Below are 13593 nucleotides of genomic sequence, written 5' to 3' on the forward strand. Positions count from 1 at the left end.
ACTCAACATGCTCCGCAAATGACACACGCATTTATCCTGGAGTCGTCTGATTGGAATGCTGAAGCGACCAGATGATGAGTAGAGAAGCAGGGAGAAGGACAGCAGAGGCAGGGCATCGGAGGCCGCTCTAGGCATCGGCCTCCGAGAGCGGACTGGAGGGATCGTCGTGCGGCGAGACGGGCCCGTCGCGGCTCGCCGGCTTGCCGCCCAGCACGAGCTTGGGCGGCGGGCGCGAGGCTGACATGGCGCCCGGCGCGCCGCCAACGGCGTCGGCACCGCCGGAGAACATGGCGCGCATCGTCTGCTGGTCGCGGCGCGAGCGCACGCGCTCCGCCTCGAGGTGGCCGCCCGTCTTGCGCAGCGCCTTGCCCTCGACGAAGCCCGAGAGCTCGTCGGTGAACTCGTCAGTGCGGCTGGCGATCTCCTTGGCGCGCAGCCGCTCGGCGGCATGCAGCGCCTTGAGACGCTTCTCGTGGTCGACCGACTGGCCGCGCACCTCGAGCATCACCGTCGTCAGGCCCTCGTGCCCCTCCTCGGGCGGCGGCGGCAGGAAGCCCTTGCCGTTGGCGCCCGACGGCCGCCCAACGCCGCGCAGCTTGACGACCTGCTGAATGTTCTCGTACACGTCCTGCAGCGCGCCGTGGTCGTCGCGCAGGTCGGCAATGAGGCCCTCCTGGTGGTTGAGGAACTCCTGCTCGTCGACGATGTTCTGCAGCTCCGCCTCCCACGTCTTCTTCCAGCTCGGCTTGACGGTCTCGACGTACTTTTCCAGCTCCTCGAGGCCACGCGTCGCGCGCGCAATGTCGTCGCCCACCTTGCGCATCAGCGCCGGCTTGGGCTTGACGCCGCGATTGATCACGTCGAGCTTGAGGTCGTCGACGGTGTCTTGCAGGTCCTCGACGAGCGTGAGCACCTCCTGCGAATTGCCGTCGAGGCGCGCCTTGCCGGCGATGATGAAGTTGCGCTCCGCCGGCACCTCGGCCGACGCAATGGCTCGCACGCGCGCCGACTGCTCGCGCAGCTTGGCCAGCAGGCCGCCAACGTCGGCGCCGAACTCCGTCTGGATCTGCCGCAGCACGGCGAGCTCGCGCCGCAGCGCCTGGACCTCATCGTACTGGTGCTTCAGCTCGCCAGCAATGCGTGCACCGCTCGTGGCGCCCGAGCTGTGCGACGCCGTGCTCATCGTCGGCGAATCGACGCCCTCGTTGGCCTCCTCGCGCAGCGTGCCGGCGCGCTTCAGCTGCTGCGCCACGCGTGCGCCAGCAGACGTGAACTGCGAGTCGGTGATGCGGCTCGACGGGCCTGCCTCGGCGGCCGCATTGACAGCGGCGAGCGCATCGCTCGCGTAGTTGACGCTCGCGCGACGGTTCGCCTCGCGATCGCGGTCGCGGTCGTGCACGGCCGTCTTCAGATCGCGCAACTCCCGCGTGATCGTGCCGAGCACGAGATCAAGGTGCTGCTTGACCTGGTCGAGCGCTGCGAAAGGAGATCTGTCAGCGCGCCGCACGGCTCTTGCTCTTCGCGGCTGCACCCACGCTCGATGTTCAGCGTCAGCACAGCGCCTTCCTGCAGCTCGTTGAGGTCTTCGAGCTCGTAGCTGACGCCGCTCGGCACGTCCTTGACGTAGATCGTGGGGAAGTCCTCCTTGCGCGGCGAGTAGCCGAAGCGATCCATGAAGAGCATGCGCAGCTTGCCCACGCTCAGGCCGCGCCCGGCAGCACCGGGCAGCAGCTCGAGCTGTGCGCGCCGCGTCTGCCGCCCAAGCTGCAGGAATAGCGACAGCATGTTGGACGCCGGCGCTGACGCACGAGCCTGCGCGGCATCCAGCTTCTTCCGCTCGGCTGCCGTCGGCAGTGGCGGCACAGGCGGCACTGCGTCCATCTGATCGTACGGACTCGGTGGTGATGGGTCTGCCGCGTCAACGTACGGCAGGCTCTCCGTGGAGCTGGCGTTTGCATTGGACGTGTCGACTGGCGGCGGAGCCAGGCTCGTCGAGCCCTGCACGCGCGGCGAGAGATGCGGACTGAGGCGCGACTTGCCATTGAGCGGCCCTGGCGTGAGCTCCTCGCTTCCGCTGGGCACCAGTCCTTCGGCATCGGCACCATCGGCGCCTCTCGGCCGCCGCGCCTCATCGCCTGACGATGCTGCGTCCGAGGGTGGGCCACCGGAGATGCCGCGCACCAGGCGCTTGCCTGCGCGCTGCGCCTCGCTGGTAGTACGGCGCTCTGCCAGCGGCGAGCTAGAGGGGCTGTGCAGCGACATGGCCGCGCCGCCCAGGCTCGACAGGCCCATGCCGAGGCCGAAGCCCTGCGGAGTGCCGACGCCCATTTTGTTGAACGTGTAGGCGCTGAAGCGCTTCGACGCTCGCCGCTCCAGCGCGTCGCGAGACTTGAGCGCGCGCAGCGATGGATCTGACTCTGCCTCGGCTGCTGCATGGGCGGCCGCCATCGCCCGGCGTCCGCGCGCCGAGCCGGGAGTGCGGGACGTGGAGGAGAGCGGTGGAGACGTGGCAGTGACGGGCGTCTGCACAGCCGACGTGCTGGCCAGCTGCGTGAGCGAAGTCGTCGGCGTGACTGTCTGCCCAGTGGCAGAGTCCGGCACTGGCCCGTCGACGAGCGAGTGCCGCACGATGTCGTTTGGCGCTCTCTTCTCCGCCGGCGCGGGAGGCGTGCCCTCTTCCTCCTCCCGGACGGACTCGTACACCGTGCTGCCGTCTGTGGATGCTTGCGGCGTCATGCCTGCATCGCGCGCGCTGCTGCTGCCGCCAGTGCCACGCCGCCGCGGCTCGTCGTGCTCTGACAGCCCTGCACCGATCGTCGGCGACGCGACCATCGAGCCAGGCCGCGACAAGGGCCGGTCGTGCACGGGCGGCGGCGCAACTGGCCGGCGGCTGATGCTGCCTGTCGTGCTCCGCCGATGCCCCGAGACCTCCTCGCTCGTGTTGCTCCGCTCGCTGCGCGATCCGCGCGAGCGGTGCCCCGAGCCGCCGCCGCCGCCCGTCCGCTGCGCCAGCAGGTACTGCTTGTACTCGGCCTGCTTGAGCTTGAGGCCCTGCAGCAGGTTGATGATGATCTCGCGGATCGGCGGCAGATGTACCTCGAGCACCTGCGGCGAGGCGTCCTCGGAGAGGCACCGCTCGAGGCAGGCGCGCAAGTCGTCGGGCACAGATGCCAGGTCGCTGAGCGGACGCGTCAGCGCTGTGCCAGCAGCAGCAGCCAGCGCCTGCAGCTCATCGCGCGCACATCCGCTGCACTCACCTCATGTCGATGCCGTAGCTGCCGAACGCATGATTCGCCGTGTTGAAGTCGTTGCCCAGCCGCACGTAGATGTCTGAGACCTGCGTCTCGGTGCGCTGGCCCGTGCTCCACTTCGTCAGCGCCTCGAGCAGCATCTTGGTCGCGACGAGCAGGCGCGTGACGGACGACTCCATGTGCGACGATGAGTACTGCGCGCGCGCCTCAGCATGGTTGAGCTCGCCAGCCAGACGCTGCCACTCACGCGAGGTCCACTGGCGCCGTCGCTGCCCTGGCTCTCGCGTCCTGCTCGATCGCCGCGCGAGCTGCCGGCAGCAGACTGGCCGCTGCCACCCTGGATCTGCTGGCGCACTGCACGCTCCCGTTCTCGCTCGCGCGCCCGCATCTCCTCGGGCAGCATCGGGCCCTCGTCGCCGTAGCCGTTGCCCTGCCTCGAGGCGGCACTGGCAGCCTGCGCCTCTCGCGCCGAGGCCACGAGGGCGGCGGCACGGCGGGCCGACGACGAAGAGGAGAGCTGTGCGCCGCCGGCACTGCCAGGTAGCGCCGGCAGCGGCGCACTCGGCACGGCGCTGAGCTGCGGGCTGTGCGGCGACGACGACTCGGACGTCGGACGGCGCTCGCGGCGCAGCACCGAGGAGATGCCGGGCAGCATGGTCGCCAAGGAGGCCGCCGCCCGTGGCTGCGGATGGGCGTGGTGTCGAGCGAGATGCCACTGGACGCTGCGCGATGTGCGATGCGCGTGGCCTCGGCGGCGGTGAGAGGATAGGGATAGGGAGCGGAAGGAGGAGCGGAGAGAGGAGCGGGACGCGCGCTCACGCAGCACCCGCCCGGCACGCCGCGCGCGCGGCGCACGGCGCAGGCCGACGGCTGCCAGCCACGCCAGGCAGACGCTCCCACGCTGTGACGTCGGCACGCTGCCCTCGCGCGCACCGGCTGCACATCCGCACACTTCCACTGCCGCAGCCCGACCTCTCAGCTGCCTATCGAAGTGTCGAAGAGGACCAGAATCGTTCCTAAATTACGTAGAGATGGATCGTCCTTCTTCTGAATCACAGACATGTCAGTGCACGGCGCAAAGCTACTGCAAGCGCGGCAGCGGCGCGTCGGTCTTTCTCCGGCTCAGCGGCTCTCGCGCGAGGACGCGCGGCGCCTGCGCTGCGACTGCAACGGTGAGCGCTACGCAGGCACTTGCACTCCTTCGGCTTGCCCTCAAAATCTTCCATAAGAGGTTATCGACTCGGCCAGCGCCAGTCCAGCATCATGTCACAGGGAAGGTCATTGTCATTCAGAAGCGAGAAAAAGCCAGGAGCTAAGGAGCTGAGAAACCTGGGTCATGGGAGCAAGAGCTCGAGTCAGAGACTCGAGGTGTTCTGCGGCGCGAGTCTGGAGAGCCGGATCGAGAGATAGGTCAAGGGCTTGGATCGAGAGAGACAGAGTCGAGATAGTCGAGAGCGTCAGATCAGGAGCGGCGAGAGGGTTACTTGTGCACAAGCGCAGCGCGAGGCCTAAAGCAAGATGTCAGCGTCGAGTCTTGCACTGGTTGTAACGACTCACTTCTGCACAGAGGTAGCAATGCCGACGAAGTGCTCGGCCAGCGAGACCTCTGAGCAATAGGATGAGCACATGGCTGAGCGCTGAGAGGCCCGACAACGCTCACCGGAGATGGCTTGCACGTGAGCGCTAGCCGGAGCGTGAAGAGCGGCGAGGTCTGCCATGCGCTGCAGGCTGCTCGAAAGTCCGTCGGGACCGAAGGAGACGGAGAAGAGCGTGACGGGAATTCCCGACACGTTTGCTGAGCGACAGAGTCCGTGCACCACGCTGTCCGTCAGGCCACATTCTCCGTCGCTGAGGAAGAGCCTGAAAAGCGCGTCAGTACGTCTCGATGAAAGGTTTTCTGAGGCCAACACACAGAACAGGAGGTCTGAGGCGTGGGAGCATGCGCGTCAGTAGAAGGCCATGAGCCTGTCGGAAAGCCTCTTTGGACGCACCTCTCCATTGACCACTGCCGAAGCATGACCTGCTCAGCGGCGGCAATTGCAGAGTTGAAGTCCGTGCCGTGCCACGGTGCGGCCATGCATTTCCTGTCCGTGCTCGTCAGCGCGTCTCGAAGCGCATAACTCACGCTAGACTCACTTTGTCAGCTCTTCAGGAGAGCTTGTCTCGTCTCCTTCGAACAGGACAGCTGGCGCGCTCGAGAACACAATTGCTGAGAACGAGTCGCGCTGCGCCGCCTGCGCATTGATGGTACCGCGAGCATCCCAGAAAGCTCTGCAGGCGGAGAGCACAGCTCCAAAGCGGTTTGGGTAGTATTGCTCGATGTACGCCGTCATGGGCGTGTCTGGCAGAGGGCGACGGTCGCCTGCTGACATCTGTTGGGCGAATCAGCGCCGGACGTAGACAGTGTGGCCTGGAGCAACGCACCGAGCTCGAACCGTCCAACGCAAGCTTGCAAGGGGTCAGCGGTCAGCAAGGCTGGCGCAGAGGCGCGTACCTCATATCTTCGAGCTCACAATGAAGTGGGAAGCCGGTCCCTGAGACGGATTGGTGCACGAGAACGAGTGTCCGTCCGCAGATACGTAGCCTCCCGAGTGCAGAAGCGCCTTCTGCGGCGCGTGGAAGAGGTCCAGATCGCAGTAGGACGGGCTTGCGTGTGCGTCGTCGGCGCATTGCGCGTCGCACTTCCGGAACTCGAGTTGCTGCTGCTTGTCGTAAGGGTCTTGGAAGCCTCGACGCCGCCAGTACAGCTCGTGCGTGATGTAATCGGTGCCCTGGCTGCCGTGCATCTTGAGCTTGAAAGGCGCATGCGAGCGGTCTGCGCTGCCTTTGCAATCAGTGGCGCTTGCAGACTGGCAGGCGTCGAAGTGTGTGTGCCGGTTGAGGCTGGTGCAGACGAGATTGCACAGCTACGTGCGCGGCATCAGTCTTCTGCACGGCGTTCTGGCTGGGAGAGACGTACCATCGAGGCGCCCGACTCGCCGCGCAGGAACTTATGACCTGCGGCCTCGATGACCGCGTCGCCTGAAGCTGCCTCCCACACCTCCTCTTCCATATTGCCGTGCTGCGTGGAGTGCTCCTGAGCGTGACCGAGCGGCTGGTTGCAGTAGTAGGCGCAGCTTGGGCACTGCGCAGATGAAGCTCAGCGAAGCCGAAGGGCTGCGACAAGCTCAACGGACCTGCACATCACAGAAGTGGAAGACACTGGCGTCGAGCGAATGCACGTGCTGGCCTTGGTGGTACAGCTCCCCGGCTGGGACGCGCTGGGCGCAGGGCAGGCGCTTCTGGACCTGCGAGTACTGCGGAGGGCGGATCAGCGCAAGCACACTTATTGCTGAGGCCAGGCGTCGCACCTTCGTGTAGGTGAAGCTGTTCAGCGCGCCGCGAAAATGGGCCTGGACGGAGGCGGGCTGCGTGGAGATCTCGCAGATGCCGGGGAGCTCGCACTGGAGCGGACAGGCGTGGTCGCTGTCGCAGAGGTGGACTGCCGATGCGTCGAGTGCGTGGAGGTGGTCTAGCGCAGCGCAGCCTGTCATTGCGTGAGCGCTGCAATGCAGACCCCTGAGGCGAGAGCCACACTCACTGCGGACACAGAGGCTGCACTTGATCGTGCACCCGCGAGCTGAGTTGCAGCTGTGGACGGTGTGGGCGGCGTCCCTTCAGGCGAGGCGTAAGTACAGTGAATTTCATCCAGGCTACCGGCTGGCTCACACGGGCAAAGCGCACGGCTCGAGGCACGCCGCAGTCTGCGCGCCGGCGCCATCGCTTGTCTTGACGCTGGAAAGCGCGCATGGGCTCGAGCATAAGTGGACAGAGCCGCATGCGTGATCGACGTTGATGGCATGATCCGGGTCCAGGCTGCATGTCAGTGTGCAGCCTCGCTGACCCTGTGCTGCGGATGCGCACGGCGCCGCACACGTGTGCTTGCCCTCGCTGCAACGGTGGCGCAGAGTGTCCGGATGACCAGCAGGAAGAGAGCACGGGGGCTTGTCGTCTTCATGGCTTTCGAAGGCGCAGCTGGCGTCGCACGCATGGTCTGTGGCGCAGTCATGCTCGCCTGTGTGGCTGCGGAGACGGCGGCAGCGGAGGTGGCAGGACTTGCAGCTTGAGCCGCAGAGCGTGAGGTCGGTCTTGAGTGCAGCAACGGCCGACTCGAAGAGGCGCTGCAGCATCACGGCATTCACCTCGTCGTGGTCGAGACGCTCGGTGTTGACCTTCAGCCACTGCTGTGTCACCTCCTGCCGCAGCTTAAGCAGCTCGAACAGGCTTGCCTGCGCCTCATCGAACGTCGACGTGGGCTTGCCGAGAGCCTGTGCCTGCGTAGTGAGGCTCGCGAGGTGGTCGGAGGTCTTGCACTCCAGCGAGAATTGAGAATGGTCCTCGTTGATGGGCTCATCAGTGTCGAGATTCATCAGCGGCTCGAGAACGGCCGGCTCGACGGTGCTTGGGACGCCTCCAAGAATCAATGCGCTCTCCAGGTGCTCGCTGAGCTGCGCGAGGCGGTTCTTGCGCACCGACGCACCGATGGGAGTCCAGTCAAAGCTCTGAATCTGCGCCATCAGCGTCTTGAGCGTGCGCAGAAAGGCGCCTCCGGGCGGGTGAGACACCTCGGCTGCGTTGAGGAGCTCTGCGAGACAGCCGAACTCAGAGTAGAACGCAGGGTCCTGCAGGCCAGGCCACGGCACGATTGCGAGCTTGCCTCCGAAGAGCCTGGAGACGAAGTTGCCGCCCTGCTCCGTGGCCACGATGCTCTGGAAGCGGCGGTAGAACTCGGCTGCTGCCTCGTCACGGTCCGACATCTGCGCAAAGAGTGTGAGCAGCGGCTCGGATGAGGTAATCGTTGACGGCGCAGCGAGCTCACCATCACATCCTTGATGACGACGGCAAGGCTTCCGCGGAACAGCTCCGGATTGGCCGTCGGGTTCAGGATGCCGGCAGAGGCTTGGAAAGCGCCGAAGAGAGTGCGAATCTCGCGCGACAGCGAGAAGGAGTTCCGATAGATCACGAGGTTGGAAATTGCGGCGTTCATTAGCACGAGCAAGGCGTCCTCTTGCACTGAGCGCTCGACAGACTGCACGCCTTCGAAGTCAAGCACGACGTAGACAGTTGCGCCGCTGCTTGGTACCACGCTCATCCAGACGCCCTCGGTTGTGCGCGTCGCTGCGCCTTCAAACAACGTATCGAGCAGGTGGTTGAGTGCGAAACTCTTGCCTGTTGACTGCTCTCCCAGACTCGAGACAACCTTGACGTCGGCGGTGCTGTAGAGGTTGCCAAGGATCGACTCGAGATGGCCAAGCGACAAGCGTGATGCGATGTGCTGCGCAGAAGCGCCAAGCAGCGACTGCTCGAACTCCGGGTCGTTGATGCCGTCGTAGAACGAGACGAAGCGATTGTCGCGCGTGATGCCGAGCTGCACCGGGATGAGGCACACTAGCGACGCAAGGAACTCGCCAGCCTTGAAGCGCGAGACATCGCCCAGCGATGACGTCAAGGGCACCAGCTCGTGCGGCTTTTGCACCGTCGCCTTGAAGTAGCTACAGAAGGATGTAAGAGACGGATCGGCGCGTGTGCACGCGCTTCACTCACCGCAGCAGCGTGTGCCAGACCTCCTGCACTGTAGACACCGCAGGTACGACAATGCTTGGTGCGCAGCGGCCGTCTGCGCTCACGATGTCTTGCTGAAGCTCGGCGCGGATCGGGAAGCGCGTCCACACGTCGAACCATGCACCGAGCAGCGGCGGGGCGGCTGCGCCGCCAAGCGCGGCGCTTTCGGGCTTGCGGTCGGGCACCATGTCAAACGAGCGCTGGTCGGAAGTGATCGACAGCTCGAGCGAAGCGATCGAGAGCGAGGCAACCTCGAGCGAGGCATTTCCGAACAACGCAACCGTGCGTGGATCGAGGAGGAGCATGACGTGGCATCGGTCGGGAGAGCGGATCGACGTCACTGCCTGACCGACGCTCGGAGGCAGGTCAAAGTGGCGCATAGACTCGTCGGTGCCAAAGTCCGCCAGATGGATGGTGCGAAGCGACGAACCAGAGACCAAGAGCAGGCAAAGGCCGTCCGGAGAGGCCGCGAGAGTGCTGAGCGGTGTAGCCATGTCAAGTTGGACGGTGGCGGGCTTCATCTGCTGTGTGACGAGCGAGTAGAGGCGCAGACGGCCCGATGCCTCAGCAATGGCAAGCGTCTCAGCTCCGGGTACGAGCGCCGTGGCGCAAATCTCTGGCAGTCCGCTCGAGTACCACTCTGTCAGAGTGCGCAGTGCGGCGCGAGGCGTCACGCTCTGCCACTTGTCGTCGCAGATGAAGACAGAGAGGTGCAGCTCGTCCTTGACGCTTCCGAGCACTGTGAACTGGCGCGCGCGCTCGTCCAGCGCGAAGCTCGGGTTGCTGCCGATGCGAGAGCGATCCATCTTGAGCTTGGCCTGGCCGTTGCTTACTGCAGCCCCCAGAGCGTGGGGCCGCTCGATGAAAAGCTGAAATTTCGCCAGCGTGTCGTCTTCAACAATGACGAAGCACAGTTCGCCGACCATTCTGATGAAGCTGTGACGTCGCGAGGTCAGCTGTAGCCTTTGACAAATGAAAGCTGAGGTACTCACGCAAGGCGCTGCTTGCCGGCGAGCAGCTCAAAGTGCGGCACGGGTCCTTTGGCGAAGTGAGGCGGAGGGCAGCGGAGATGCGCGCAGTCGGGGTCCGTCAAGAAGTCTTGGCGATAGATCAGCGGCTGTAGCTCGTGGCGAGTCATGCTCGGCGTCGCGTGCTCCTGCGTGCAGTTCAGCTCGCTGCTTCTACCGTGGTCCGAGTAAGATGGGAACGAAGCGTAGTGCGTGTGCCTTGACGATGTTGACGCTTTGAAGCCGTGAATCACAAGAGTGGAGCTGCGCAGAGTCGGCATCGTCAGTGCAAAAGCGAACCACAGCAAGAGACTTTAACTCACGCAAGCCCCGCAGGCGCGAGGGCCTCCTCCACCTTCAGGCGGAAGTCCTCCTCGATTGATGCAGCGTTGCTCTGCTTCTCGACGCCCGCCAGCTTCCTAATGCGCGCCTTCTCTTCCTCGCGCAATGTCTGCGTCAGCGCGTTGCTGATGGCGCTCAGCTTCTCGCGATTGAGGCGCGCGGAGGCCTGTTGCAGGGCAGAGAGGAAGACAAGACCTTTGCGACGCAGACTAGAATCCGCCGAGGCGCTGCGGATCAGCTTTAGCACCTGATGGCTGTCGACGTCTCTCGCGACCGTAGCCCATTTCTTGTCATCTGTTGCGGAAGCCGATTCGCCGGCCAAGAGCTCCTGGGCCTTGCCAAAAGCGCTGCTCAACAGCGACACCGGGGCGCGGTGCTGCTCGACGAAGCCGATGAGCTTGCTGTTCCAGGCCGCCTCGTCGACGCTCGTGCATTCGTACAGCTCGTACAGCGCCGCTTCGTCGTCGGAGCCACTCGCGAGGAGCAGCTTCTTTGCTGCTTGCCACAGCATGTAGAGACGCGTCTTGTGGCGCTGCGGTGTACAGGTACAGTCAGCGTCTGTGAGCGCTGTGTATGCTCGTACTACTGACCTTTAGCTCTGGCGTGGCCAGCGGTAAAGGCGAACGCTTGTACTGGAAGCCGAGAAGCCAAGAGAAATCGACCTTCTTGATGATGCCAGCCAGGCGTGCCCGTTGCGTTTTGTCCGACTCGGTCTCGGTCTCGACGCCATGATCAGCTCGGAGAGGTTGACGGTTCTCGAGATGCTCAGCCTCTGCGACTCGTGCCTTGTCGCTTGATGTTGAGACCTCGATCGCTGTCACGATCTCGCATGACACCGAGCTCTCGCTTGGTGCCGACGGAGCGCTGTCGTGGGGCACTGCGGCCGCGCTGGTCTCCTTCTCGATGCTGTTGGCGGCGTTCGTCTCCTTCTCGATGCTATTGGCGGCGTGCGGCTCCTGACCTCGACTCCCCTCGGCGCCTGACTCCTCGACATAGGACTCGCTGTCGCGGCGCTCTTGGTCGGCATCGTTCTTCTTGGGAGCATTGTTCTCCTCGACGCGAGGCTCCTGTGCTTGGGCGTCGTGGGTGATAGCCGCCTGGTCGTGAGCCTGCTCGAGGCGTGCCTTCTCCACACGGGCCTGTTCGTCGCACTCGAGCTGCAGAACTTGAGCACGCAATTCGGCAGAGTCGAGGTCGAGGCGGCTCGCGATAAAGTTGCACGCTTCCTGTTGCGCCACATCGCGAATGATGGCCTCCGAGTAGTCCGAACCCGCCGATTCGAGCTTGCACTTCAAAGGCGCGTCGTAGGCCGCGGATGCCTGGCGTAGAGCTTCGTCCATCTGATGCAGCACGGCATCCGCGCTGTGGTTCTGAGACAGCCCGGCTGCGAAGAGATCGCGAATCTCGCGCATGGAGACTGTGCTGTCGATGAGAACGGCCTGCGACGAATCTCTAGCTCACAGTGTCAGTGTGTAGCCGCACTAGCAATCCGTAAGACTCACCCGAGCATCTTCTTGAGCATCATGGGAGTGTGCTTGACGCACGTGCGCTTCGGGACGACTTGCTCCGGCAGCGTCACGGTGGTCAGCACCGCCTGTGCTGCATGGCCAGGCACGATGTCGACGATGTCGACGTCATGGTCGACGGGAACGGCCGTGAGCGGGAAGCCATCGCTGATCTTGACGTCGGCCTCGCTCTCTTGTACTGCATCGACGGAGAAGGTAAAGAGGCGCCTCGTCGTGAATGCTGTAGCCTTGACGTCGAGGTTGTACATCTTCTTCGCGAACTCCTGGATGCCGGCGAGGTCCGCGTCGTCCATGAGACAGAGCTGCTGGTCCGTGAGCTTAGACAGGGAGCGCATCAGCGTCGTGCGCGTCTTGACCGCCGCGCCTGCCGGGGCCTCGCCGGCGCTCCACATCTCGGGCGTCGGCCAGAGTACGAGGTAGTTGCAGTCGTTGGCCGCGTCTGCGGCAGTGAAGAGGTAGATGCCGGGCTCGAGAGGGCGCAGCGGCACCGCCAGGTCATGCTTGGCGAGAAAGTCGATGAGCACTTCGCGCTTGCCGTAGAGCCCGACTACGCTGAGCGACGCGTTGTTGAGCGCACGGTAGTCGACCTTGGTGAGGCTCTTGTGCGAGCCGGGCGAGAGGAAGTTGGCGCACGCTGCGAAGCCCTCGCTGTGCACGACGATCTTGTCGACGAGGCCGCCGCTTGCCTGATCCTGCATGAGCTGCAGCAGGCAGAAGGAACCTGCAGTGAAGGAATGAGTATCTGCCGAGCTTTGCCGAGCCCTGAGACTCACGAGGTCCGCTGGTCGGGCTCGGCTGAGGCGTTGCGGCGCGCATCGGCTCGTCCTCGACGAGATTGGGGCCGCGCTGAGAGTCAATGTCGACTCCGGTCGAGCCGGAAGCCTGCGCCGGTGCGGCACCGTCGTCGAGCATGAGTGCTCCCGGCGGAGGCTCGAGTGCTGCCGGGGTGGATGTCGCGGCCGAGGTCACAGAGACGCCGTCGTCACTTGCAGTGTTCGCCATGGCTGCCTCGCCGAGGTCCGCCGTCAGCAGCACCTCATCCATGCGCTCCGGCTCGTGCAGCGCCGTCGAAGAGTCGATGCGCTGCGCTTAGGCGTGGCGGCACGCGAGAGCGACATCGCGCTGGCCTCTTCCGAAGCGCTGTCAAGCGCGTCGACGGCCGACAGAGTCGCATCTGCGCAAGATGTGTGTCAGTCCCAGGGCCCTGGTGTTCGCAAAGCCAGCTCACCTTCATTGATGTACACGTGCGAGCCTTGCTCCGACGCTACCATGTACAGAGCGTCGGCGGCGGCGCCGCTTGGCGAGTTGCTCCCGCTGTCGGGCGCGCTGTGCGTCGTGCTGGCGACGGTGCCGTCGTCGCCGCACAGGCTGAAATCGCTCTCCGAGCGAGCGGAGAGCGACATGGCGAGAAGGTTGGGCGGGTGTGTGTCTTTGAGTGGGTTGAGTGAGACGGGTGACAGGAGGAGAGGATGTGGGTGGGAGGGAAGGAAGAAGAGGGGGCAAAGGTTGCGCGCGGCTGACCAGAGCGCTGTCCTTATGTACTCGCCCGCACGGTCCTCGCGTCGCCGTGCCGCGCGCTGCGGCGGCCACCTGCCCTGTACTTGCCTCGAGAGCAAGCGTGAGCGGCTGCGCAGACATCCAGGCCAAGTCAGTTGCGACCACGCGGATTGAGATAGCGAGCCTCGACACGCAGCGCACACAGGTGCGCAATCCTGCGTGCTGCGTTGAGGTGAGCACCTGCAACTGCCTCTCTCGACGAAACAGCCCGCGCGGTGGCCAGCGCATCAAAACCTCTCGCAGAGAGTCAGCGTGAAGGCGAGCTTGGAGGTGTCTGAGCTGTCTGCGCACCCGCCACACACGACATCT

At 64.6% G+C, this 13593-nt stretch overlaps 2 protein-coding genes across 2 annotated transcripts; both read right to left on the reverse strand.

Annotated features, from left to right (window-relative positions):
• Positions 1-35: 35 nt before the first annotated feature.
• On the reverse strand, positions 36-4034 carry FA09DRAFT_332490 (AIP3-domain-containing protein). The gene is made up of 4 exons (XM_025743472.1): positions 3499-4034; positions 3258-3445; positions 1536-3178; positions 36-1476 (listed from the first exon to the last, which is right to left on the reverse strand). Exons 1-4 carry the CDS (start codon positions 3904-3906, stop codon positions 128-130), a joined length of 3588 nt encoding a protein of 1195 aa, XP_025595362.1. The 5' UTR covers positions 3907-4034; the 3' UTR covers positions 36-127.
• A 3572-nt stretch (positions 4035-7606) lies between these two features.
• FA09DRAFT_291881 (hypothetical protein) lies at positions 7607-8724 on the reverse strand (the record flags this gene model as incomplete). The annotated part of the gene is made up of 2 exons (XM_025739996.1): positions 7607-8047; positions 8110-8724. Coding segments are annotated over 2 exons (1056 nt in total), but the record flags the coding sequence as incomplete, so codon positions are not given.
• Positions 8725-13593: the final 4869 nt, after the last annotated feature.

The sequence above is a fragment of the Tilletiopsis washingtonensis genome, assembly GCF_003144115.1.
Source record: "Tilletiopsis washingtonensis strain MCA 4186 unplaced genomic scaffold FA09scaffold_25, whole genome shotgun sequence".
In the NCBI taxonomy this organism is placed as follows: Eukaryota; Fungi; Basidiomycota; class Exobasidiomycetes; order Entylomatales; genus Tilletiopsis; species Tilletiopsis washingtonensis.